The sequence below is a fragment of the Hylaeus anthracinus genome, unplaced genomic scaffold (genome assembly GCF_026225885.1).
Source record: "Hylaeus anthracinus isolate JK02 unplaced genomic scaffold, UHH_iyHylAnth1.0_haploid 12001, whole genome shotgun sequence".
NCBI classification, from domain to species: domain Eukaryota; kingdom Metazoa; phylum Arthropoda; class Insecta; order Hymenoptera; family Colletidae; genus Hylaeus; species Hylaeus anthracinus.
Window position 1 is genome coordinate 5,259,366 of NW_026534348.1, and position 25,360 is coordinate 5,284,725.

A 25,360-nucleotide genomic window follows, 5' to 3' on the forward strand; every position below is an offset into this window, starting at 1 on the left:
GCTTCTAAAAGGTTTTACGAAACTATCTTTACATTGTCGTTGCTTGAAATTTTAAAGTATTCCAAAATTTAGACAACCGCGAACACTTTTATTAACTCAAACCACGACATTTTTCAAGAACGAACGAAACTTGTCTTCCATATTCTCGAATAACGCTTGAATTAAAAAGATGAAGGCATCCAAAATTCATCTAGGGTCAAAGCATATCGTTAGTTTCGCGGTAGGCCCGCCCCTGGTCAAGATCGCGGCAACGATACCACAACGTTATTACAATTATTATCACGCCATTCCTTTTTTTTTTTGTTCGAGCAAAATCGATTTTCTCTTACATAAAGCTCACGCGAAGTAAGGCCGGACGAGAACTGCCATGTTTGTTTTTCAAGGATAACTCACGATATGAGGGAGGGGTACGTAGATTATAATTATTTAATTAGTTAGGTTAGACGAGAATCATTGCAACGGACAAGGTTAAATAAAACATTTTGAAAGTAGCCGATTTTCATCTATTTATTTTTGCGTTTACAATCACTCTCGACAAAACGAGATTTCACGTGCCCTGGATGAATCCTATTAGAACTGCGCGTATACATGTACATGTACATATCGAGTTCTCGTTGAGAACGAAAATAACGGTTAGGTATCTATCCGAAATGACGCAACAACCCGCAAATTCGTTCGTCACGCTTCTATCGAAAGGTGGGCTCTCCACGAGTCGAGGTCAATTTGAGTCGAGCCTCCACGTACGCCGTCTTTTCATTGGTTCTGCTCGCGTAAAGCAATCAGAGAGTATACAATCTAGATTTATGATCTTCAGTTCGTATCATTTTGTCCTATGATATGCATTCTACTGGCTTATGACCTCTTAGATCACTATCTTTCAAAGTTGAAGGGAGGGGATTGTAAAATAAGACTAGATTGGGCAGAGTTTTCTATATTACGATCTTTGAGGTTATAAATCCTCGAGAAGAATATTAAAAGAGTCAATTACTCTACGAAGGATTAAACCCACGAAGGGATTGCATCATTTAAAAAATAAAAATGTTCTTTCTCTTTAAGGGTGCCTTCTAAAAAGTTTGGGAACCACTGCGCTTGAACGTTAAATAGGCATTTATGACGAACTGCATCGATAAACGTAATTATCCCCTTTCTTACGTAGAACGTTTCATATCTTGCTTTACGATTTCTCCCTATGATGTGACGCATGAATTCGTCGGGTTTCACGACACCAAGCTGTACGGTGCCACACAGACGTGTTTCTCAGAATGAATACGTGCAGTTGGCCAGGAACGCTGTCCATGCCGGCATGCACGCGTTCACGCACGCATACTTGTACCACCAGACACGAGATCGGGTTGGTTTTTTTCCTTTCGCCTTCGGATCCACACGTTCGGTCCAATTCCCATAGAAACAACTATCCAGTTCAACTAATACGCTTTCTTTAACATTTTAAAGACTTCTTGATATTTATTTCCAATCTAAAGAAAACATTCTTATTGAAATGTAAAAGTGATTCTGGTATGCGTTTTTACGAGACATTTGTATCGATAGTCGTGTCGTTATCTGTTACAATAGGTCTATTTTAAATCTATTTGTACAAATAATGGACGCTATAATAGAATTTCTACCGTTGCAAAAATGTATGAATTCTAGTTATTCGCATTGTTTTTAAATCTGTCGACAAATGAAGACGAAGTATTTCTCTGAAAATTCTAACAATTTTAATCTCTCGCGAACTATGTCGTTGACATGCGTTTCGTTGCGAATCCTTCTCCGGTGTTGCGTTAGAGATGCCAGAAAAAATGATTCAGCGATGTTTCGCGTCGGAAAATATCGAATTGCGTTAATTTTGATCGAGGAAATATGTAACTCCTTCGCGGAAAGATAAACGCTGAAAACGTAAAGCATGCGACACGGTTTCTCTTCTTCGTAACGCGATTAATAAAAAAAAATGACGATTAAATTGACCGAGAAACGTCAGTGGCGCCGATAATCTGGCATAACGCGAAGGACACTCCGGTCAAATGGGGGCTCGTCAGGTTCCACCAATCGGGTGACGGCATTTTACAGTGCCTTTCTATCCGAGTGATATACATATGTGTACGTACGGGATTGCATAGTACTAGCGCCACTCGTGATTAGAAGGCAAGGTATTATCAACTCGATTCTGTGTACACGAGTCGGTACCGGTTTTCATGTTTCTTCTTTAGAATTCTTAGCATACGTCGATGGAACGTTTCTTGCGTCATTTTGTAGAACGCAAAATTGTTGAGACGTGCTTCGACGTAAACACGTGTATATGAAGCTAATAAACATTGATGCACGATCTCTTCTATACTTGGATTTTTCCGCTGAATTATCGATGAAACCGGCAATCCGACTTAACCTCGAAAAAGGTATTATCGATCAGTTTCAATTTGAAATGAAAACCTCGTGTTTTTTTTTTTTTTTTTTTTGTATTACGTTTAACGTGTATTTTTACAAATGAATTATTTACAGAATAATCGCGAACTTTTCGGGAGTAAATTTCTGATCCATTCTCTCATTAAAAAGGTGATAATCGAAAACGATTCGTCCAGCTATTACTTCGCGTGTGAATGAAAATACTAGCAGTTTCCTCGCACGCTCCTTCGTGTAATTTACTAACTTTCTTAAAAGGTATCTGTTTACAAATGGCAGATATGTGTATGTACCTACGCGAGTTACGTTGTCCTGCATCATTTACTCTTGAGTACATAGCTTGTATCTATGCAACGATAATCGGCAATATCTACACTTTGTAAATATTCTACTGTTATTTATACCTTAAATAACCGCGACCGTAAATCGTTTGTCTGATCCATGGCCTTTGTATCATGTCTCGATCTCTTATCTGATCAATATTAATGGCATTCGGTAGTATTACGATTCGTCTCGAAACATCTTCGCAGTGAATGACTTATTACTCGAAACTCTTCGCTAGTGTAACGTGAAACGTTAACAAATGAATATATTTTCTTAACAGCACTATACCTCTAGCGTGTCTTTAAACTAACGGTACTTCTTTGTTCGATAATGATATTAAGAATATTGAAATTAACGCTGAATTTGAAGTTCGATGTTCGAGTAATGATTCGAACGCTCATACGCTTGCGATAGTTCATTTCTTGTAGCAGTTATCATCCAATAAATTAAACGTAAGTACTAATTTTTTTGTTTTAAGAGGGCGGGGGCATACAACATCAATTTAGATACTGTATATTGACGCTAGTCACTTCTTTCTTTCTTCATTTTGGTGCTCAAATTCGCGTCGTACGTTCTCGAATTAAATATGACTATTCGATTGTTACCTTAAGTACACGCGTAATAGCAGCGTTTACAAAAATACTTTTATTAAATTGATTAGTTCCGCCATCGTTCTACTTTCCGTAAATCGTTCGACGAATAAGGAATAGTAGAATCGATGTCGAGGTAAACAATGTAAACGCGTAAACAAGATCGAAGATGAAACGGTGCTCATTACGAAGGCACTTGGGTGTACAACAATTTGTTAAATAACTCGATATAAAAATATCTTTTGTGACGCTAATGTCTATCACGGGCAACGCAGACATTTATAAATTCATAATGTAACGCTTCTAAGTTTAAGGCCACACTGGAATGTAAAGTTGTTTAACAAAGGCCACTCAAATGTTTTTAGACACTTGGATATTCTACAGTTTAACGTTTAACAACAAACTAAAAACAAGACCGTAGATAGGATTACTTTCGTGATCCATATCCGTGTTAATGAATCTGTTACCCTGTTGGGGTTTGTCTTTTTTTTTTTTTTTACATCGACTCGTCAACAGTTCGTATGTCTGGAACCTCTCATCAGTGGAATCAAAATGTTCGGACTCTGAGCCTGCCTAAGAAAGGGATGCTGCAACAATTCGGTCGCCGTGGCTCTCTGTGCTGGATCACGGACGAGCATTCTTTCAAGGAAGTCTTGAAGACGTGGACTAACCTAAAAATAAATACAAACGTAATCTTATCAATCCCGTATGATCTTGCAATCTCTTGCAAAATCTCTAAGTCTTCACAAACTTACTTTGTGAGAATTCTTTAATTTTGGCGGAGGCATGTCTCTGATACGACGCATAGCTTGCAAAGGAGGTTCGTTAAAAAATGGTGGTTCCCCGTCGACCATTTCGATAATCATTATACCTAATGACCAAATGTCTACTTCAGGTCCGTACGGTAACCTGAAACGAGAAAAGTGCGAATAGTAAAATCGCTTTTTTAAAACCATTGCATTGTAATTGTATCGTACCTAGAAATAACTTCGGGACTCATCCAATAAGGCGTTCCTACGAGAGACTTTCGCCTTGGCAACTCTTGAGAGACTTGAGCGCAAAACCCAAAGTCCGATAGTTTTACCCTGCCGTCAGCCGTAAGTAATATGGAGTCAGATTTGATGTCCCTATGAATGACACCTTGAGAATGCAGATATGCAAGCGGTTTCAAACACTGGGAACACACAGTAGCTATCTGACTTTCATCCATGCGCGAGTGAGTAACGATATCTGTGAGCGCGCCTCCTTCGAGATACTCCATCACAACCCATAGTTCGTCGTCCACTAAGAAACTGTCGTACATTTCGACAATGTTTGGGTGATGGTAATCTCTCATGATGACCACTTCGTTAAACAGTAGTTCTCGTCTCTGCTGTTTCCTTAAGTCCATCTTCTTAACTGCCACTTGCCGATTTGTATTTTTCTCAGTAGCTATGCATACCGTTCCTGTACTACCTTCGCCGATTTTCAGAAAATTTTCCAAATTCTCTCTTGGATCGCCTCGACTTACCTAAAATTTAAATACGTAAATAAACTTTATGACCTATAGTTTACATTCGTTGGCAAATCTAAGTTTATTTTTCTTACCACCATCTGTAAAGCTGCTCGAAATTGTTCGTGAGTTAGCCTTTGTTCCGCGGTTTGTTTACTAGAAGCACTCGAACTTGAACCGACCGCTAGATTTCCTGAGGATAAAGCACTTTTCATATTCTGATTTTGGTCTGGAGTTGAACTACTCCCAGAGGACGGTACGGTTGCCTTAGACAAGTTATGCATCGATTGAGATGTTTCTATAGGTTTCTTCATGTGAGATTGCAAGATGGACGAACTTTCTTGCATATTGTATGCTTGCGAATATTTATTCACGTTATGTGAACTCAATTGACTCAGCGGTCGTTGCGATGCTATCGATCCTACCGGTGAAATCTTAGGTTGCAACTTATGCAACAGGACATTTTGATTTACTTGTTGATCTCTCGCGGATGATTCGGTATTTGAAACCTATGAACAAAAACAAATGTCTATTGTTTCGATAGCGTTTTATTAGAAGCGAATGAAACACCGAGTAGGGCTTACCTGAACATTTCCGTTATATTGACCAGACATTATTGTCATTTGAGAGTTTAGTTTATGAAATTCGGAGTCTGTAAGTTGAGGAGTACTTGGACTTGGCACTGGACCTTGTTGATTCGAAATAGGACTCAAATTTTGGAAATTTAAAGATAAATTTGGAGCATTTGATCCGGTATGCGTTAAATTTGGAGATGACTGCATGTTTGGATTAAGATTTTGGAGATTCGGAATCATATTCTGCATATTGGGGTTCATTACGGTTACGATGTTAGGCGAGTTTTGTCGTAATTTATCTAGATAATTATGCTGCTTTCCAAAGTTTGTATATCCTTGTATTTGATTAGCATTGGACGGTATTTCTTGTCCTTCTGGCACGGATGGCGGCAAATTACTGTTATGCCTATAAGAATATAAACAGAATTACATTAGGATGTTCAAATATTTTTAGTCATTAATTTCATTGTACCTGTAATCTCTCCTGAGTCTTGGCGGGCTTGAAGAACGAAGAGAATTAGATCTAGCGACGGTACTAGTCTTAGGTAATCCATTTTCTGTATTTTTGTCACTGATCTGTACTTTTCCTTTAGGATCATTATGACCTCGAACAATAGTTTTCAAATCAAGAATCTCAGTGGGTGTAATTTCACTCGGATCTACCAGAGGTAGTGGTCTGTTAGTTGACTTCAAAATTTGATTGTTTCCAACTATAGAGGCCCATTGTAGGGGAAGTCCAATGAATTTTCCTTCCCGCTTATCGAATCCTGTATGTACACGATGTTCAAAATTTGTTGGAGTTGATATTTGTGGTTTCTTCTTCTTCTTGGCGAACATCGCCCTTCCTGAAATAAATAAAACTAAGATATTCAACTTGGTCACTTAGCTTACCTACAATTTTACAGTTTCTTTTAAAATATATCAAATTTTTGAGAGAAAATTGGGAAATGGATTATTGCTCACAATTGAGAGATGGTAATACAGATGGAAGAAGTCAAATGACAGCAATGCCTACCAGTATCCAATGTTAATAACTTAGTCTTTTTTTTTTCAACTATTTGGTTAGATCTACTTGTTTCTTTTATACAAAGAAAACAATTACAAACGAGAATTACAATCAAATGTGTCAATAGGAGTTCGAGAGTGCATTGTTATTGAAGATCTTTACATATTATTTGTTGGGTACTGTATAAATTGTATTAATCGTTAATACGTTCCGAGTGAAAGCTGAGAAATCCATCGTCGCTTAATATCGACAGAAAATAATAGATACGAAGGGAAGCCAAATGACAGCAACGCCTACCAGTACGTGATGCGACCGCCTTAAAGTGGTTTCTTTCGACTGTTGGTTAGATCTTCCAGGGCTTAACGTTTTCCGTTGACTTTACACCGCTTGGAGAAAACGGCAGATTCGATGTAGTGGCGAAACATAAGAGAGTTTAATAGTTAAAATAGGTAAATACGGCATTTAGCCTTCCGACAGGTCGTTTACACACCTGCGCTCCGCGCGGAGAGCTTACGAATCTTTCCTGGCATTTGGCTCATGACAATTTACTTAAATGTGCGTGAGGTAGCACCTGCAATGAGATTACTACAAAGAACGTAACGCACGGAAAACGGTGTCGAGAGAAAGCGATTGTCGATCGCGATTTGAACACGGGAGGATGTACCGATTTATGGTCGTAATAGTCTGTCAATTATATTTCTTTTGACTAGTCAGTAATGAACATTTTTGAAACCGTCGGAACATGTTCCTGGATACAAAATTGAATTTCGACTCCACGAATAATTTATATGATAAATTTTAAAACAAAGAAAAAAGTCTATGCGAGATCTGTTTGGTTCGATCGCCCTGTTGCTATAGAAGTGCATTAAAAATGCACCGATGAGAATAAACTTTGTTTTCCTCATTTCGTAACGTTAATTAGAAAAACGTTTGTACTCGTTGCAGTAACAGCGTGTAAACATGTTTTCACATACATTACAAGATGAAAGATTGTAGACTCTTTTTCCTACTCTTTTAGTGTTGCAACTTCTCACGGAGTTTCTTATAGCTATTTAACACTTTTACCGCGGTAAAAAAGAACACGAAGGTAGGACTTATCATATACACGACCTTCATCATGAATATCTAAAAATCATTGAAACACTCAAGTATATTTTTATTCGTAACTCGTAATCTTCAAGTTATATAATAGTATAACAATAACTTATTATGTTAAATATGTTTGTACGACTGTTTGCTACGTTGGCCATGAAACGTGATGATCTGATGGCACTTACAGATTACCTTGAATTCTGTATATTTTGCGATAACGCTAATGACCGTCAATCTAATGCAGAAAGAAAGTTCGTCCATTGAATGAACTTTCACTTATTAGCGCTATTGATATCCGGAATATCCAATTCCAACAGAATTTATTTGTCGATAACATTCGAAAGAAGTAAAAATTCTGAAGATACATTTTCCTTTGTTAGATATCAGCTAAGCCCAAGATATCAGAAAAATGCGGTAGATTGTTTTTAACGCAAGACGTCTTTTCAAACTTAATTCTTTTACTGAATTCTACTTAAACGTTAACGTTATCCTTTTCGATGAATAATTGTGATTTACATTCCACATGTAATCGTCTAATTTGAAACATAGCGTCTATTTCTTTTCTGAAATGCTTAAGGAAGTACGCGGCGAATATCGAAGAAAAGATGCAGCCAAACATCGTTATCGAGCGCGATCATTCAACTCGGGATTCCGTGTATAACGTATTATTACATAGTGGTATGGTCAAGCATCGAGTTTATGTATGCACCTTACACGTATAATCGCGTAGTAGATGCATGGTATTTATGTAACGTATGCCTGTCGTGTGTAGTGGAACGCGCAGTATAGTTTCGTGATACAGAAGTAAATCGATCGATCGGTCGTATTTGATTTCATCAAGAAAAAAATAGTACATCTGTTTGGCTCCAACGTAAAAGAAATCGTATACGTTGTTACGAGAAACGAGGAATACAATCAACAGATTTTGGTTTACGTGTTCTGCTTCACAGGTGAAATGTGTAATCTACGCTGTAAGTATAGATAAAGACAGAGCACCGTTTACGACTAGTTATCCGTAAGAACAATTAAACGGATCAACCGCACGAATCACATTCCAGAATGGAACTTTTTACGCTAGTTTACGCGTCGAAATCCTTTTATCTTGCATGTCGTGCATCGTTGCATTTAAGGTTATTTCACTCATTGTCAGTATAACATTGGCTACATTCGGTCTCCTAGACACATGATTCGTGTCTTTTCTCGCGTAATTGCTATGTCATTTACTCGAGCAAGACGCGATCGAACGAGTAAATCAATTTCACTTTCAGAGCAGAGTGTAGCGATTGGAAGATTTTAGAGTGAAAGATGTACCGATGGATGCATTAAACATTGACTGTCAGGTTATGGTAAACGTTTTCTATGAAACAGCAGCACCATACAATACAATGCTTCCGTTAGGACTCTAACTTAAACCTTACTTTAAGGACGAAAACATTGTAAGCGTTGTACTTAAAGAAGAACCTGGCGATAGATTTGATCCCGACTACATGGAGGACATCTGTTCTGGGACATTCGGGAAGGTATTTTTACCTATCGAAAATAACGAAGTTGACTTCTCCAATGAAATGGTAAGTTTCAAAGTTATTTATAATTATCTATTATCTTAATGGAATGCATCATTATTTAAATCTAACAGACTACATTGATTGTAGGTAAAGCTCGAATTGGATGGCGAATCTAGCAGTCATCAAAATTGGACAGCTCAGCTCGCTAACACGAATTTATGTGACAAGGATGATGGAGCTATACAGAGATGTCTGACAAACGCAAATTTTACGCAAGTGCCAGACCCTGAGAAACATTCTGGTTTTTGTTCAAATGGGCAACAACCGAAATTTTATAAAATACAATGTTCCATTTGCAAGAAATGGTTCTTGAACAACGATTCGATGGTTACCCATTTGAGAATGCATTGCAGCGGTAGCCAATGCGAGGTTTGCCAGCAAAATTTCCAAGACAGTTCCAGTCTGCATGCTCACATGTTGACGCACGTCGGGATGAGTCCGTTGGAGTGCAATGTCTGTCAAAAACGATTCGCTTACAAGTGGTGTTTACGTAGTCACATGCAAATGCACGTATTAGAAAAACCATACGACAACGACGCGTTACAACAAACGTTTATGAAACGGATGGATTCCGAGAACGATCAATCGATGAGTGGAGAGGATAGAATAATTGAATGCGACGTTTGTCACGCGACGTTTAAAGAAAAGTCTAGTCTAAATCGGCATATGATTAGTCATACGGAAGAGAGGCCGTATAAATGCGATATATGTTTTACAACGTTTAGGGAAAAGGCAAAATTGAATATGCACATGACGCTGCACGGGGGTAACAAACAGTTTAAATGTACAATGTGTCACAGATCATTTGCACAGAAAACAGCGTTAAACAATCATATGCTAGCGCACAGTGGTGAAAAGCCGCATGCTTGTAACATCTGCGAGAAAACATACAAACGAAAATCGGAGTTAATCAGGCATACGATGGTTCATACTGGCGAAAGACCGTATGAATGCAAAGAATGCCTGATGACTTTTCGAGAGAAGGCAAAATTAAATTCTCACATGCTCGTCCACACAGGTGAGAAACCGCACGAGTGTCACATATGTCACAAGGCGTGTGCACGGAAATCGGATCTGAATAGTCATATGTTGCTGCATACCGGCGGTCAATACGATTGCAAAGTTTGCGATAAAATATTTACCCGCAAGTCGGATTTGAAGCGGCATACATTGATACACACGGGCGAGAAACCGTTTGCTTGTGAATTATGCGAAATGGCCTTTAGAGAAAAAACGAGACTGAATTCCCATATGCTTATACACACTGGCGACAAAAGACACGCTTGTCACATTTGTCAGAAGACGTTTAAAGAGAAGTCCGCGTTGCGGAAACACATGTTAGGTCACACCGGTGATAGACCGTACGAATGTTACGTATGTCACAAGGCATTTACCCAAAAAACAACTTTAAACAGCCACATAATGGTACACGCTGGTGAACGACCATACGAGTGTAGTGCGTGTCAGAAAATATTCAAGGACAAAGCGACATTGAAGAAGCATTTATCGGTGCATATAAACGAAAAAACTCACGAATGTTTGATTTGTTTAAAAAAATTTGCCCATAAAGCTGCGTTAAATAGTCATTTATCGACAAATCATACGTCTTAACTCGAGGGATCTAGTCCGTTGTTTTCCAGCTTTTAGTTTCTTTTTATCAAAGCACTTGTATGCATCTATATCAGTGGCCGCCAATACGTCGCTCGCGGCAACCAGTTTGGTCGCTGGTTTTAATGTATATATATATATATACAAAGCAAAGAGAGAGAATTACTATGTAAATCTCATTATTTTTGAAGTTGTTGAAATTTTGTAATTGAAAAGTATTTATATCAATTATAATAATTACATATATTTAAATGATGAGATTTATAGCGTAGTAGTTCTTACACTCTTCTAGATTGGCGACCACTGATGTATATGTAGCTGCGTAAAGGCGGTTACGAGTACATGCATCTGTTTTATATGCTCATTGATCCAAACAGTCGCATTATTTCTTGTATATCTTTACGTACAATAAATTAATTTTTAATTAGTCAAAGACGATTCTTTCCAACACCTTTATAACGAATAACGTCTTTTTCTATAAATTAATTTCGGTTTGTACGATTGTCGCTTTTTTATAAATATAATATTACATATTTCGTGGCTACGTAAAGTAATATTTAATATCTCAACGTAATCTTTAACTCGTCTCATGCAATTTTTATTTGAAAATATCCACGTTTACGTATAACCTAGGAAAATACTTCGGTAATACAAATATGGCCGATTCCCTAGCGACCTATACAATTTCTCCCATTCAAATAAAATGTGTTACATGTATGGAATATTATGCATATTTATAACTTTTCTAAGTTGTTGATCGTTGTTGATGCTGTGTGATTGTGATATGAAGCGCGTGAAACTTATGACATTCTTGTAAATATTGTATGTAAATAAGATCGAAGTGTAAATATAATCTATTTGTTTACGTGTAAACCGACTGACAAGATAAACGTCTATTACTAAATGCAGGCGGTTTTGAAAAGTTCAAATCAAATTGTATTTTTCATTAAAATGTATTTAAATATAATAAATTTGTATGATACCTGAGTGTCCAATAACCTATCATTAATAAAAGAATTGATCAGATGGAGTTGTCACAGAATTCTCAAATTTCTGCTGATCCAGAAACGAAAGGATTCGATTTATCTGCTGGAAAAACATGGATTTATCCGGAAAATTATCCCGTCAGGGACTATCAATTCAATATAGTTCATTCTTCTTTGTATACGAATACCTTAGTTTGTTTACCCACAGGTAAGGGAGATTAAATTTTCATTATTATAAATAAAAGTAATTGCTAGAATTAATAGCAAAGTTTCTCTTTCAATTCGTATTAGGATTAGGAAAAACATTCATTGCTGCAGTTGTAATGTATAATTTTTGGAGATGGTATCCATGTGGAAAAGTTGTGTTTTTGGCACCTACTAAACCTTTGGTTGCTCAGCAGATTTCTGCTTGTCACAATATAATGGGTATACCTAGCATAGAAACCATTGAACTTACAGGTAGACAAATGTTTTGTATAATTTCATATACTTTTTTCATAGTCTGCATTATCACAATTGTGTTTTATAGGAGCAGTCAATCAAAAACATCGTGAAGTAGCTTGGTCAAAGAAAAGGGTAGTGTTTGCTACTCCTCAAGTTTTTCAAAATGATCTGGAGAAAAACATTGTACCTAGTGATTTAATAAAATGTGTAGTTATTGATGAAGCTCATAAAGCTCTAGGAAAGCATTCATATCGCGAGGTACCTATATGAATTATTATTATTAATCTTATTTTGCTAATAAATCTATAGCAATCATATGTTGTATCCATTTTTAGTGTATTAGAATATTAAGTGAAAGGAACCAAAATTTCAGAGTATTAGCCCTCTCTGCTACACCAGGAAATAAAATTGACAATGTTCACGAGGTATGATTCAGTAATGTAGAACATCAGTAAAAGTTATTTGTATTACTTATTATTGTAATTCTTTTTATAGATTTTGCAAAATTTACGCATTGCTCATATGGAGCTAAGAGATGAAACTTCCTCTGATATTATACCATACATCAATCAAAGAAAGATTGATATAATTTTGGTACCACTTAATGATCAGTTAACTGAATTCAAAGATAGGTACATCTACATTATGGATCGTCATGTTAAAGTTTTACTTCAACATAATGTTCTTCGTGGACAAACAGCAAATATCTCGAAAGGAAGGGTAAGTTATACTATTAGTTATATATTTGCTTTATTTGTAGTTGTAACTTAAATAATTGAGATACATCTTTCTGTTCATTAGGTATTTTATTTATTGAAAGAATATCAAAAGAAAACAAATAAATCAGGAAGTTATGGACAAATTATAAAAACGCTAAACATATTAATGACAATGTATCATGCCTATGAGCTCATGATTAGAGATGGTCTTCGAGCATTTCATAAATTTTACGAAAGTATGTAAATGATTTTTTTCATCTAATGCTTCTGTTTTCTTTGTTCATATAGCTAGTATTAAAATTACTTTTATGAATTTGTTATTGATAGATCATTCTGATAAATTTTGGATGCACGAGGAAACGCAACTGCAAGACTTGCTGGATGATATCCAAACATATCTCGGCCCGTTTCCAGAGATAAAGTCATCATGCAATCAATCTATAGGAGATGTTCGTATAAATCAGCTTGCACGAAATATTCGTTATCAACATCCAAAATGTTGTCATCCGTAATACTCGAAAATAATTTTCAGATTCCACAAAATCTTGTATTCGGACACACCAAGTTTGAAAAGTTGAGAGAATTACTTGTATGTCACTTTAAAAACTATCAAGAAAAACAGAGCGACACGAGAGCCATAGTTTTCGTCGAGGTTCGTACATTTCAAGTTCGTTTACCTAACGCGTTAGAATTTTACGCGCAGCACTTAATTTACTTTTGCACAGTACAGAGATATCGTCAGCGAGGTTTACGTTCTGCTGTTGCAATGCCAACCTCTGATAAGGCCGCAGATGTTCGTCGGACAGTCTGGACAGAAACAAAAGCAACAAATAAAAGCTTTGGTCGACTTTAGAAGCAATCACGTTAACGTTCTTATATCTACGAGTATAGGTAAGGGCTAACTTGCACTAGTGTTTATTTTAATAAATTAAAATGATGAAAATCAAATGTTTCTGATGCTTATTGTAGGAGAGGAAGGATTAGATGTCGGAGAAGTAGATTTAATAATATGTTTCGACATATCTCAACACTCTCCTACGCGGCTCGTACAAAGAATGGGGAGAACTGGTCGAAAACGCGACGGACATATCATTATTCTCGTCACAGATGGAAGAGAACACGAGGTAACCGTATATCTAATATTTGATAATACGTAAAATTCGCTTAAAATATTCTTTGAACGAGTAGTAACAAGTTCCATTAATATTCCAGACATTAAGATCCACAATGGCTAGGAGAGATTCTCTAAACAACAAGATATTAAATACGAGTAACGTTACTTCCTCCCTTTATCAAGACAATCCGCGTATGATTCCTGATGGGTTTACTCCGGAGTGTTTGAAAATGCATTTGAGCATGCAGCCGAAAACTCCGATTACGAAGGGCAGGAAGAAGAAAGAGAAAATGGAAACGAAGACTAATAAACGTAAAAATACCATCAAAAAGGTTACTGCTATAGGTAAGGAAACTTTCTTCATTCTTTAATACTTGGATCAATGGTTTTCTTTCTCCTGGAAATGAAATGATGTATTTTTTGTTCAGAGTCGAAAGTAGCATCACAAAACGATGGGGGTCAATTTTCGATGATGAAATTCTTCAAAAGTGACAAGCACGAGGAACATAAGAGCTCTGTTTTGGAACCACAGAGTCTTAAAATTGAAACTCATGATGTCCATCCGATAATAAAACCGTCTGATGTAAAGATCCTATCTTGCGACGACGACGCAGTTGATTTTCTCACGGTGTGCGCTTTGAGAACCTCTGAGAGGGAAGCGAGCGCAGACGGAAAACGTAGCATCGATAAATCTTATGTACCTAAATGTGCACCAATTAAAAACTTTTTTAATTTCTCGATACCTAATCTTAAAATTCTTGATTGTTTAATCACACTGAGTGATCCCATTCTAAAAGATAGTAAAAAAATCAATTTGGAAGACAATCATAGCGCGAACGACAGCGATGGAAATCATTCGTATAATAATAATGACGATGAATGTGTAATGATCGGCACGATCAAGGAAATTGTTGACTTGCATACGGTTGAAGAATCAAAATTTGAGTATTTGCTCGATGACAGTAGCGCGTCGAACACCAGCAATGAATTGAATGATATTGAAGAAGTAGCGATTGAAAATAATAATCCTACGACTTCCTTGTCGTATCTACACGCTGACGTATTACAGGAAACAAAAAAGGATACGAACGCCTTGGAAGATTTGGAGCCTAGCAAATTTGAGGATTTGTTGAACGAAACTACCGATGATTCTGAGAATGACGCCCCCACTCATATACGAGCGGAAAACCCCATTGTTAGCGATTCCACTAACGATGAAAACGTGAAAACGTTTACTAATTTAAAGATAGATGATGATATGAAAGTGAACAGTGCGCATTTTCAAGAGGTCGAGGATATTTCTGTCCAATCTGATCAAAGTAAACACGACGTCCATGATTACAAGGAGAAAAAAAATACTAGTAAAACTCAGGATCAAAGTATGCTTAGTGTAACACAGGCTATTATCGAAATAAGGAGAATAAAGTCAAATTTGGATGTGTCGGTTACGGCTTACGAGTCCGAGGACGATTTATTTGAGGACGATATAGTATTTCCTACACAAATCGACAGCGAAGTGAATTTTGTTCGACAAATTGAATCAGTGGACGAAGGTAAAGAGTCCAACGATACGAAAGATCCAAGTAAATCAGCATATTTCGCTGACAAAAAAAGCGCGATTAATACGGAACTCAAGATCGATGAATTCGAATGGGGCGATGACTTCGATATTATTCCCACGCCTGTAGAAAATTGTGCTGCATTTGACACGTCCAAAAAGGAAAGCGAGAAATTAAAGAAAATCGAGAACAAAGTTGAAGATCGGTATTCGGATAGCGACGAATGGTTTTCGGTTAAAAAATCGTGCGATACTATGAAGAAGAACGTACCTAGAAAAACTACCATAGCAAAGAAATTGGCGAACATGAAGAAGTGTAACTCTAAAAAAGGTGCGAGAAACGAAGTTAAACCTGAGAGTGATCTAGTTACCATTAAGGGTAACAAAAGGGACGAATTGGAAGCCAGTTATTTTTTCAACGAACAAGAAGATCATTTTGTTGAAAATAAAGATCCACGAGAGAATGTAAAACATTTCGAGAGGCCTACCATTAAAAATCGTAATCGTTCTCGCAGGCCGAGAAGAGCAAGAAGTAACTTTTTAGATGACGAGGCAGAAGTTTCGTCGACCGGTGACTGCTCGACGGATGAAAGTTCTGGTGTCGATCAAGATTTGGAAGATTTTGTCAGTTACACGCAGAATGTGCACGATACCTCCGACATGCACGCCGTCTATTTACAAACCGTCAGAAGCCCGATAAAAAGATGCAACGGTTTCCTCTTCAAAGAACCAAGGGCAGTTGATCCCGATGTAGAAATTTATTCCCAGGAATTCACCCAAGCGAACGACTCCTATCTCGACGTAAGTGAAACTATTACAATATTCCTTTGTTTAAGACTGAACAACGTGTCTTTGTAACTTTAGGATTCGTTCTGCGTGGCGGAGGGCGACGTCGAGGAAGGGGCGGCCACTTCAATGGAGGAATTATGCGAATTGGAAAAGGCAGAGCTAGAGCTGAAAAAGAGAAAAAGAAAACGCGCTCGAGGCGAGAAATCGGAGGATCACGCTGCGAAAAGAACGAGGAAGAATAAAAGAGCAAATATAATTAATTATAGCGCGAGTAGCGAGGATGAAACTGAGAAATTACGAGAGCAGATCAAAGACGAATCGTTTTTGTTAGCGCGATCGAATAGGAATAATTGATCCTTTCGGAAATATTATTTAAATCAAGAGTGTATATTTATATTGATTTCTTTGTATATTACTGCGCAGTGGGCCAAGCTTCAATAAATATATAAATTTTAGTCCACTGCGCGCCGTCGACTGAATAGAAGACGTGGAAACGAAACTATGTTCGTTTCAGCGAAAGTAATCTTTTGGGACTTGAACTTGAAACGATCTTCGAGAAATCTCAGTTACGGTAAATCATAAAATGGCGATATATTTTCTACCTGCCCAAGCGTCCTTCGATCGTTTCTCGAAGAACTGCAAATTCTTTTGGGCGAGAAGACTGTCAGGTGCTATAACTCAAAGAATACAAACGAACAATAAGCATTGTGCTTGAATTTCACGGTCCTGGTAGGTTTGCCAGCTGAAATGCGATGTAAAGCAGGGACGAGGTACCTGCGCGCTTTTGTCGTATACTTTGCCAGGTACATTTCCTCTCTTTTATAAATTGTATGTTTAAATTTATTAAAATTATAAACTTGTTATTTTTATAGAATTGTGTCTAGTAATTAGACCGGGGTGTTTTCTACTGTTTTTACCAGTCCATCCATCTTTACAAAAAATGGATAGAATAGAAAGGAAGGTCCATACAAAAGAATACCTATGCAGTCTACCTATACTTTCCTAGAAATTTGACCAGTGACCAGTGACCTTCCAAAAGGTTTTCCACCCCTCGCAAAATTTTTTTACATCCACAACTAGAGATGAACAGCGAGGGGTAGCGGGGCTTAGGTAAACGTAGTTTCTTCTCGACCTCTAGCAAGCTATATAAGGCAGAGGGTGAAAATGTTCTCGTTAGTTCGTGATTGCACAAGTTGTCGGAAGGTACGAGCTGAAGTATTCCATTTGTAAATTCAGCAAGAAGATCGAAGCAACATGTACTACTGCTTGACGATTTATTTACTGGTGATCGGTTGGTGCAATGCGGCGACTATATCGACTGGACAAGAAATCAGAACCGAGCAGAATAGACAGAAGGAAGAATCGAACGATCAGGCGATCGCAAACCCTCAAACTGGAAGTCAACAGCTGCAGACTTATGTATCTTCGCAAGGAAATCATTTGTCACCCAACCAATATTTTTATCCAACGTACACTGATTATAATAACGGCGGATACGCGATGAAGACAGGATACGAGGGTTACCTAATTCCCGCGGTTTTGTCGCCTCAAAGAGAATCGCACTGGACTACAGAGATCGCAACCACTTTGCTTCCGTTCTCCGGCGACGTTCTTCTGTACGCAGCGCGAGCAGGAGCTTATCTGTTGCATTTGGTCTTCACGGTTATCATGGGCAGCTTTTTCACCACCGTTGTCTGCACCTTTACGTCAATTTGCAGCATCAGTTTTCTCGGCTATGGTCTTAACAAGAATCAAGTAATACGTTTTCTTTTAATAATTCTTTAATTATTCTACGACCTACAAAGCCTGCAGCTCTCGCGGCCGTAGCGGTCTCGCTGAACTGCCCCTGACAATAGGCAACCCGACGCGCGTGCGTGTCGTAACTACAACCGTCACGAAGGCGCGAGTTCGCGTTTTAACTTATAGCTCATAGTTTTTAATAATTAAGCAACTTGTATAAATTTTATTGATCACTCTAGATCATCGAGATAATCTTTCGACGTACTTCAAAGCTTAATGAAATCAGCGAAGTTGTCGCAATTGTAAATAATTATCGGTGGAGATTAAATTTTTACTAACGAGCAATTTTGTTTCGCAGGTGAAGGAACAGGTAGCAGAACTGGCCAGGACCTACGTAACTCCCGAGAGCATTAATGCAGCGACTATTCTGGTTTCTCGGGCAATCGAAAGTTACACAGCGATGCAACGAGAGAAACAGGAAACCGCGAAGCAGCAAAGATCGACCAGAGCCTCCAGTAGATGATTTATTTTACGCCTAGATTTACTGGTGGTTCTTAACCATTTTAAATAGCGTCTACGCAAAATAAGCAGTCAAACTTATGTTCGTTTGGGATTAAATTTGTAACACAGTCATAAAAACTGTAAACAGTAGAAATTCATTTGTTGCCAAACATTCGCACTATACTGGTTAAGAACCGTTACACACGCGCGGAAGCGAAAGCGTGTGTTGTCGCGTTGCATATAATTCTAATCGTTGCGACCCCTTAAAAAATCAGCCTTTTTTTTTGCCAAGTCGACCTACGACCTCGCGACGCACGCGTTATCCGAAAACTCGAGCTCCTCGAAATAACAATTCAGAAGAAATGAAAATGTAACTGTTTGAGTGAGATAGTATTAGGTGTAGAAATTAATTTTATTAATCAAATCAAATCAATCAATCAATCGATCAACCAAATTTTAACAAGTGTTAACGTAATAGAATGACATGTAAATATTTTTACTTGAACTACATGCATGTAAAGGCACAGAATTCATTTCTACGCCTTATATATATAAATTAGATAAGTTTCGCGCGTGAGTCTGCTATCGATATTAAATATTAGCCGCATCAAATTTTGTCTATCTCTGGTTTCCGATCGTGAGTCATGTTTGTCGTTGTTCCTTTTCCCGGATGATTCGTTTCCCTTGACACTTGTTCCCCCCCCTCGCCCTCTTCTGCTTCTCTTTCGTTGACGCGAACTGTACGCGGGGCTAAAGAACGGACAGACGGACGGATAAGCCAACCGACCGGTTCTGCGTTTGGTGAACACAGTTGGATGAGATCAGAGGCCGCTTCGCACATTTTTCCGCGCCGTCTCCACAAACGGTTTTCGTTCAGATTTACAGTCGCGCGTCGAGTTACTGTTGGCGTCGCGCGCAAAAGCGAGTCACTGCGATGAAGTACACAGGAATGCTGGGTGAGAGAGATTTTTCGTATTTACTTTACCCATTTGTGCAGCGAAATTTGTATCTCCCTCGTTAAAGGAACGTTTCTTTGTAATCGGTTCGCGGTGACCTTGACCTTGACATTGTATACGATGTTGCCACGATCGACCAGAGCCGGGCAAACTTTGCTCGATTTGAAAATAAAGACAATTTCTACAAATGAAACGTTAAGAAATATTGGATGTTGGAGTCCGAAATAATTAATGCGCTTTGTATATTAAAAGAAATAGACTTTATTTCACACGACGGCAGGAAGGTTCTTGCTCGACGAACTAAACTTCGACACCAGAAGGAAATCAGGGTCCTCTCATATCTCTCGAGTGTTTAGGTTTCACGTCGCCACAGTTCGACTCTTAAAACAAAGTATCGCTTCGGAGAACGCCGATTCAATTTTGACAACGAACAATAAGTTCATTCCTCGTGAAGCGGATCGATGATCCAACAAGAAATAAAATCCAGAGATTTTAGTAGTATCAGTACAGAAATTATTTACGAATAAAATAGTACTAATTTAAAAGTTAAGAGTCCCGATTCTGCCGATCGATTCAAGGTCGGTGAATCGTTTCTCGTTTCTTGATTGTCGAGTAATTGGTGCATGCTCGTGACTCAAGCGGAATTCCCACTACGAAGTTTCTGATAAGGACGTTAAAAAAATATCGATTTCTATCATTGGATATTCCCAAACTATATTCTTGGCAATTGCCTGTAAGAGCCGATAAATCTTTATACGAAATTTCCCGAAACTATTTACTTTACTTCTGGGAGGTATCTGTTTCGTCAGCTTGAAAAATACCATAATGGGAGTTCCTTCCTTAATTTATCACCGTCAATGGTCGAGCACGATCGAATGAAATATATTAATTTCAGGCTGGGTCGTGATCGCGTTTATCGCGATAATCACGACAGGTTGCAAGTCCGATGTAGTGCAAGCTTCCATGGGTCCAAACAGAGTTAATAATACCATTCCTACCATCCCAATCCGCGACGATGACGACGAGTTGGAGGACTTCGTGCCCTACCAAGGAGAACGTTTCAACGTTTTCGACTGGTTACTGCTCAGAGTAACGACCACGATTTTTACCCAAGAGATTTTGTCAAAAAATTTATATCTCATAACTATGCATACTCAAAGTTACCGTTAAAACTCGTCGAACAAGTTCTCTTCTGATGAAAAAAAAAAAAAAAAGAAAAAGAATGAAACTCGTAGCACCTGCCTAAAAATCATTGACATTTCTTTTTTCTTTTGCATTATCGCAGGCTCTGAGCAAGAGAAATTCGGGGAATGTTCTTGTATCTCCCATATCTCTGAAGATCGCTATGGTGTTGCTGTACGAAGGGGCACAGGATGAAACTGCGAACGAACTCGCCACCGTGATGCAGCTACCAGCGACTCGAACGGCTACCAGAGAGAAATTTTCCACTATTTTACGCTCGTTTATGGTAAACATCGTCTCACCTTAGAGATAAACGGAATTCGGATGAATAAAATTTAAATTAAACGTCCCGTAGGAGAGTTCGCCAGCGTACAAGTTGAACATTGGCACGCGAATGTACGTCGACTCGAGCATTCTGACCAGGCAACGATACGAGGCGATCTTGAAGACCTTTTATACCACTGACGTATTAACTGCGAATTTCTCGGTAGCACCGCTCCTGGTAGAATCGATCAATGCCTGGGTCGCTAACATAACCGAGGGCAACATCGACAAGATGATCGAACATGGTAATAATAACGATGATGATTCTATATATAAACTTTACTTATGTGACAGACAATAAACATTGTACGAAGAAAAGAACTATTTATAAACGTTGCATATCTCAATGACTTTGAAGTATGGGGAAGGAGGAAATCTGGATATTTAGAAAATTCTAAAACACTGTTTCCGCTCATTTATTACATAAAATCCGTTGTTGATTATTTATTATTCCATCTGGTAATAGTATCTCTTTTTACAGATAGCAGCATAAAGAATTCGGTGATGGTGATCATGAACGCGCTGTTCTTCAAGGGATCGTGGCGTCGCAAGTACTTCGATCCAACGAATACTCAAGTACGACCGTTTTACACTAGCGGTAATCGAACCCTGAACGTGCCATACATGCGAGTCGTAGGACGATTCTATTATTCCGAGTCGTCTGAGCTGGAAGCAAAGATCCTACGTATACCGTACGATGTACGCTGAACCTTAATTTCCTTCTTACAACAGTATTTCTCAAACTGTGAACCGCCAACAAGAAAAAAGAAGCACGAAAGCCTTTGAGAAATACTGGTCTGCGATCTAGTTTATCCTACTAATATCCTATCTTATCTAATTTCAGGGTCACAAGTTCGCCATGTACCTAGTATTGCCGCGTGCACGCGACGGAATCGAGAAGCTCGTCAGCCTAATTAATCCCTACGCGCTGACTCGACACGTGTGGCTGATGCAGGACTTGCCCATCGACGTTTCCATTCCGAAATTCAAGTATCAGTTCACTAGTCACCTAGAATCAGTCCTTCGTGAGGTACGCTACATTTAAATAGGACCATCCATTAGTCTTACATTACTCTTCTTACATATATATATATATATATTTTTCTAATTTATCTCTCAGCTTGGTATCCGTGACATCTTCGACGACACGGCCACGTTGACGGGTATAGCTCGCACCAAAAAAACCTCCAGACACCTGAAAGTCTCAGACATCCTTCAAAAGACTGGCATAGAAGTAAACGAAAATGGAACCACGGCATACGCAGCCACGGGTAAATGAAACGTTCCTTTACTCTACCCACAAAAATATTTCTCTCGGTTCCATCAGGTCAGCAGAGCTTAACACGTTGATGTGGGTGACAGTGCTTTCCACTGAAGAACTAACGAAATTAATTCCGAATGTCAAGCATCAAAGGAAATGAATTTAAACCAAATTCATGAATTTTGATGAAATTACAAGAATAAATACGACGATAAATGTTTGATTATACAGTCTCCAATAATTTAAATAATATTTCATTTTAGTAGAAACTTTAAAGAATATTTGTTTGGCAGTCAATGTGTTAACGCGCGGATCTTGTCGTTTCAGAGGTCGACCTTGTGAATAAAATGGGGGAGGAAACGTTCTACGCGGATCATCCGTTCATCTTTTACATAGAGGACGAATCCACGGGAACGATTCTCTACATGGGCAAAATGGTAGACCCTCTCGATGTATCTGGAAATGCGAACAGCTCGTTGCCACAGTTTCCATCCAAGTTTGGCCCGGGAATACCGGACGCAGGTTAATCTCTTCCCTCGATTCGGTGGTGCAAGTTTTGTGGCTAACTGGTGAACGGACTGGAACAAAACGCTCGTCTAATATTTTCCTTTTCTTTTCGCCATTAATCGCATTCCGCTGCGTAGTCGGTGGAACAAGTATAGCAATCTGCTTAAGTCTCTTAAAAGGGAAATACTACCTTTAGAATAAAAAAAAATATTTTTGTCAATCTTCGTTAAAAAATGTGAACGTAAATAGAAATCATGAGCATCCTGGTACCACGCTACCGGAATTCCTGAGTCAGATGGTAGGGTGGACTCGTCGAGTAATGGCCGTAACTGAATGAAACTAGAATTTCGTAAAAATTGGATGTTCAGTATAGATATATAACAAATCGTCGTTTTATTAGTGATCCATAAGATTTAATGTAAGAGAAAAGGTTGACTTAGCTTGTTGCTATGTGTATTCCATCGACTATACTTTTCTCACTCTGTAATCCGTTTTCATCCTTTCGCATTTTAAAGGTAAAATTATGAATGATTATGTAATATAGGTAATTAAATCTCTTCCGAACCTTTTCTCCTAGACGTGTTCTTCAGGGCTATCGCTTAATATCTATTTCTTGCAGAACACCGTGAAAATGAAAATGATTTTGAACGTGTGTCAAACACAGTACACTTTTCTGGTAGCATATACCGATTATATCGATCTTCTTTCTTTAGCATATTTCAGTAAACAAATAAATATACATAGATGAACAATATTAACGTGAACATGTTTCTAGACACGATCTTGCAGGCGGGCTTGAACGCTGAGGATCGCAACAACCTCTTCAACACGTATTTATCACAGGTGAGAAGTGCCCTGTGTTTCGGCAGACCTAGGCTCATTTAAAATAACATTAGAATCTAAACGAATATATTCAATCCCTCTAATAGAAAGAAATCGTTACAATTTCTTATTGTTCCTTTGAAATAAAAGTTGCCCAGATCCGTGCATTGCGTTAAACGAATCAGTATCGAATATATTCTCATCCCTCAGGCATTGAACAAAGAATACAATGGAAATCTAGTATCGTCGCCTGCGAGCCTTAAAATGGCTTTAACGATGCTTGCAGAAGGAGCAAGCGGAGACACTGAAACGGAAATCGTTTCGTCTCTAAGATTACCAGAAAAAGCGTCAGACACAAGAGAAATTACCCAGCGCGTGTTGAAAGCACTGAAGGTAGAACGAAATACATTTAAGCATTTAAGAAGTTCTCTTTCAGAATCAACGAACAAACTTGCACAAGAATTATTTAGAATTGTTTCAATCTCTAGTATGGCAGAGAAGAGTGTCACAGATTGTATGTACAGCGTCTTTTATTTGCAGAGAGCTGAAAATGGTACCGAAATTAGTCTATCAACTTGTATGTGGATAGATAGAACTCTGAACGTGCTAGATAGCTACGAACGTATTTTACAATCCAATTACGATGGATATATACAGAGTGTAGATTTTACGGATACGCAGAATACCGTGAACGCTATTAACCACTGGATTAATCAAGCAACGCGCAATAAAATTACTTCGCTCTCCGTAAACAGTGTCCAACCCGAAACTCGTTTACTATTGACTTCGGTCATTTATTTTAAAGGTCGTTGGTTAAAATCATTCGACAAGGCAAATACGAATCTACATTGCTTCTATACTCCAACCGGTGAATGTCGAAAGATAAACTTCATGGTACACGAGTCCACGTACCGATACGCTCAGATATCCTCTATCGATGCTGAGGTCTTAGAACTTCCATACTCGGTATGAACATATCATCAATAACAATCATCGTAACCGCATGGTTGCTGTAACAATCGTGTCCATATACATTTTTCAGGATGGTAAAACATCCATGTTGATATTAATGCCAAGCAAAAAAGAAAGGGACCCGTATCTTCGAATATTATCGAAAGATTTATCCACTGTTCCCGTTTCCGCGATGCTGGCGAGCCTAAAAGAAAGAGGTGTTACCCTCTATTTACCCAAGTTTACTATTGAGAATAGTCTCAATCTAGTACCAACGTTGCAACACGTGAGTAGTTACCTGAAACGAGATTGTCCAAATAACATATACGTGACAAAAAATGTTATTTCAGTTGGGCATCGACAGAATCTTTAACTCTAACGCAAATCTAACGAAAATTGTATCTAATGGTCCCCTTCAAGTAACAAGTATAGTACAAAATGTTCAAATAGAAGTAGATGAAGAAGGAACATTGGCTGTAGCTGATACAGGTATGTTAATAAAAACATTTGATTTTCTTAAAATCTTTGAACTTGCATATACTATGTTTTTAATCAAAATTTATTACAACAGAAATTGGATTCGTGCCCCTTTCATCTTGGAATAACGACATTAAGTTCAACAGACCATTTTTGTTTATAATCATTGACTCTGTAACACACACAACCCTATTTTCTGGTCGTTTCATTCAACCAGTTTAGCAATGTTTACAAGCTAATTACAGTATAAATGCTTTTTTTTCCTACTCCTTACAATTTAAATTTCATTTACAGATAATAGTTATCTGTTTTAATAATAAATACATATCAATGAAATACATTGTACTCGTATATTATGTATAAAAGCTAAACAACTGATA

At 38.0% G+C, this 25,360-nt stretch overlaps 4 protein-coding genes and 1 long non-coding RNA gene across 9 annotated transcripts; 4 read left to right on the forward strand and 1 right to left on the reverse strand.

Moving 5' to 3' along the window:
• Positions 1–587: 587 nt before the first annotated feature.
• LOC128890845 (uncharacterized) lies at positions 588–3,140 on the forward strand. The gene is made up of 2 exons (XR_008460694.1): positions 588–2,570; positions 2,611–3,140. It is a non-coding gene; the product is annotated as an uncharacterized LOC128890845 (long non-coding RNA).
• Positions 3,141–3,788: 648 nt separating this feature from the next.
• On the reverse strand, positions 3,789–7,552 carry LOC128890811 (serine/threonine-protein kinase PAK mbt). Of its 2 annotated transcripts, none has more exons than XM_054149696.1 (7): positions 6,682–7,552; positions 5,851–6,223; positions 5,388–5,784; positions 4,899–5,312; positions 4,289–4,821; positions 4,067–4,220; positions 3,789–3,982 (listed from the first exon to the last, which is right to left on the reverse strand). In XM_054149696.1, exons 2-7 carry the CDS (start codon positions 6,213–6,215, stop codon positions 3,821–3,823), a joined length of 2,025 nt encoding a protein of 674 aa, XP_054005671.1. In that variant the 5' UTR covers positions 6,216–6,223; positions 6,682–7,552; the 3' UTR covers positions 3,789–3,820. The 2 variants fall into 2 exon arrangements, with proteins under 2 accessions (XP_054005671.1, XP_054005672.1); XM_054149697.1 differs by lacking the exon at positions 6,682–7,552 and adding an exon at positions 6,342–6,671.
• A 35-nt stretch (positions 7,553–7,587) lies between these two features.
• Positions 7,588–11,073, forward strand: LOC128890820 (gastrula zinc finger protein XlCGF57.1-like). Its single transcript, XM_054149711.1, has 4 exons — positions 7,588–8,447; positions 8,745–8,822; positions 8,901–9,044; positions 9,129–11,073. Exons 2-4 carry the CDS (start codon positions 8,790–8,792, stop codon positions 10,650–10,652), a joined length of 1,701 nt encoding a protein of 566 aa, XP_054005686.1. The 5' UTR covers positions 7,588–8,447; positions 8,745–8,789; the 3' UTR covers positions 10,653–11,073.
• A 148-nt stretch (positions 11,074–11,221) lies between these two features.
• LOC128890799 (Fanconi anemia group M protein) lies at positions 11,222–17,272 on the forward strand. Of its 3 annotated transcripts, XR_008460684.1 has the most exons (14): positions 11,222–11,843; positions 11,927–12,094; positions 12,165–12,337; positions 12,415–12,504; positions 12,575–12,799; positions 12,881–13,034; positions 13,126–13,247; positions 13,331–13,450; positions 13,524–13,689; positions 13,768–13,922; positions 14,011–14,257; positions 14,341–16,271; positions 16,335–17,062; positions 17,132–17,272. XR_008460684.1 is itself a non-coding variant. In XM_054149661.1 (13 exons), exons 1-13 carry the CDS (start codon positions 11,675–11,677, stop codon positions 16,611–16,613), a joined length of 3,999 nt encoding a protein of 1,332 aa, XP_054005636.1. In that variant the 5' UTR covers positions 11,222–11,674; the 3' UTR covers positions 16,614–17,125. The 3 variants fall into 3 exon arrangements, 1 of the variants encoding a protein (XP_054005636.1); XM_054149661.1 differs by lacking the exon at positions 17,132–17,272 and having other exon boundaries at positions 16,335–17,125; XR_008460685.1 differs by lacking the exons at positions 11,222–11,843; positions 11,927–12,094 and having other exon boundaries at positions 12,195–12,337; positions 12,453–12,504.
• Positions 17,273–17,387: 115 nt separating this feature from the next.
• On the forward strand, positions 17,388–25,358 carry LOC128890802 (heparin cofactor 2-like). Of its 2 annotated transcripts, XM_054149675.1 has the most exons (15): positions 17,388–18,014; positions 18,358–18,514; positions 20,352–20,545; positions 20,742–20,924; positions 20,994–21,207; positions 21,444–21,661; positions 21,807–21,992; positions 22,083–22,233; positions 22,551–22,745; positions 23,506–23,573; positions 23,763–23,945; positions 24,093–24,518; positions 24,595–24,789; positions 24,854–24,992; positions 25,075–25,358. In XM_054149675.1, exons 1-15 carry the CDS (start codon positions 17,514–17,516, stop codon positions 25,200–25,202), a joined length of 3,138 nt encoding a protein of 1,045 aa, XP_054005650.1. In that variant the 5' UTR covers positions 17,388–17,513; the 3' UTR covers positions 25,203–25,358. The 2 variants fall into 2 exon arrangements, with proteins under 2 accessions (XP_054005650.1, XP_054005652.1); XM_054149677.1 differs by lacking the exons at positions 17,388–18,014; positions 18,358–18,514 and adding an exon at positions 19,134–19,456.
• Positions 25,359–25,360: the final 2 nt, after the last annotated feature.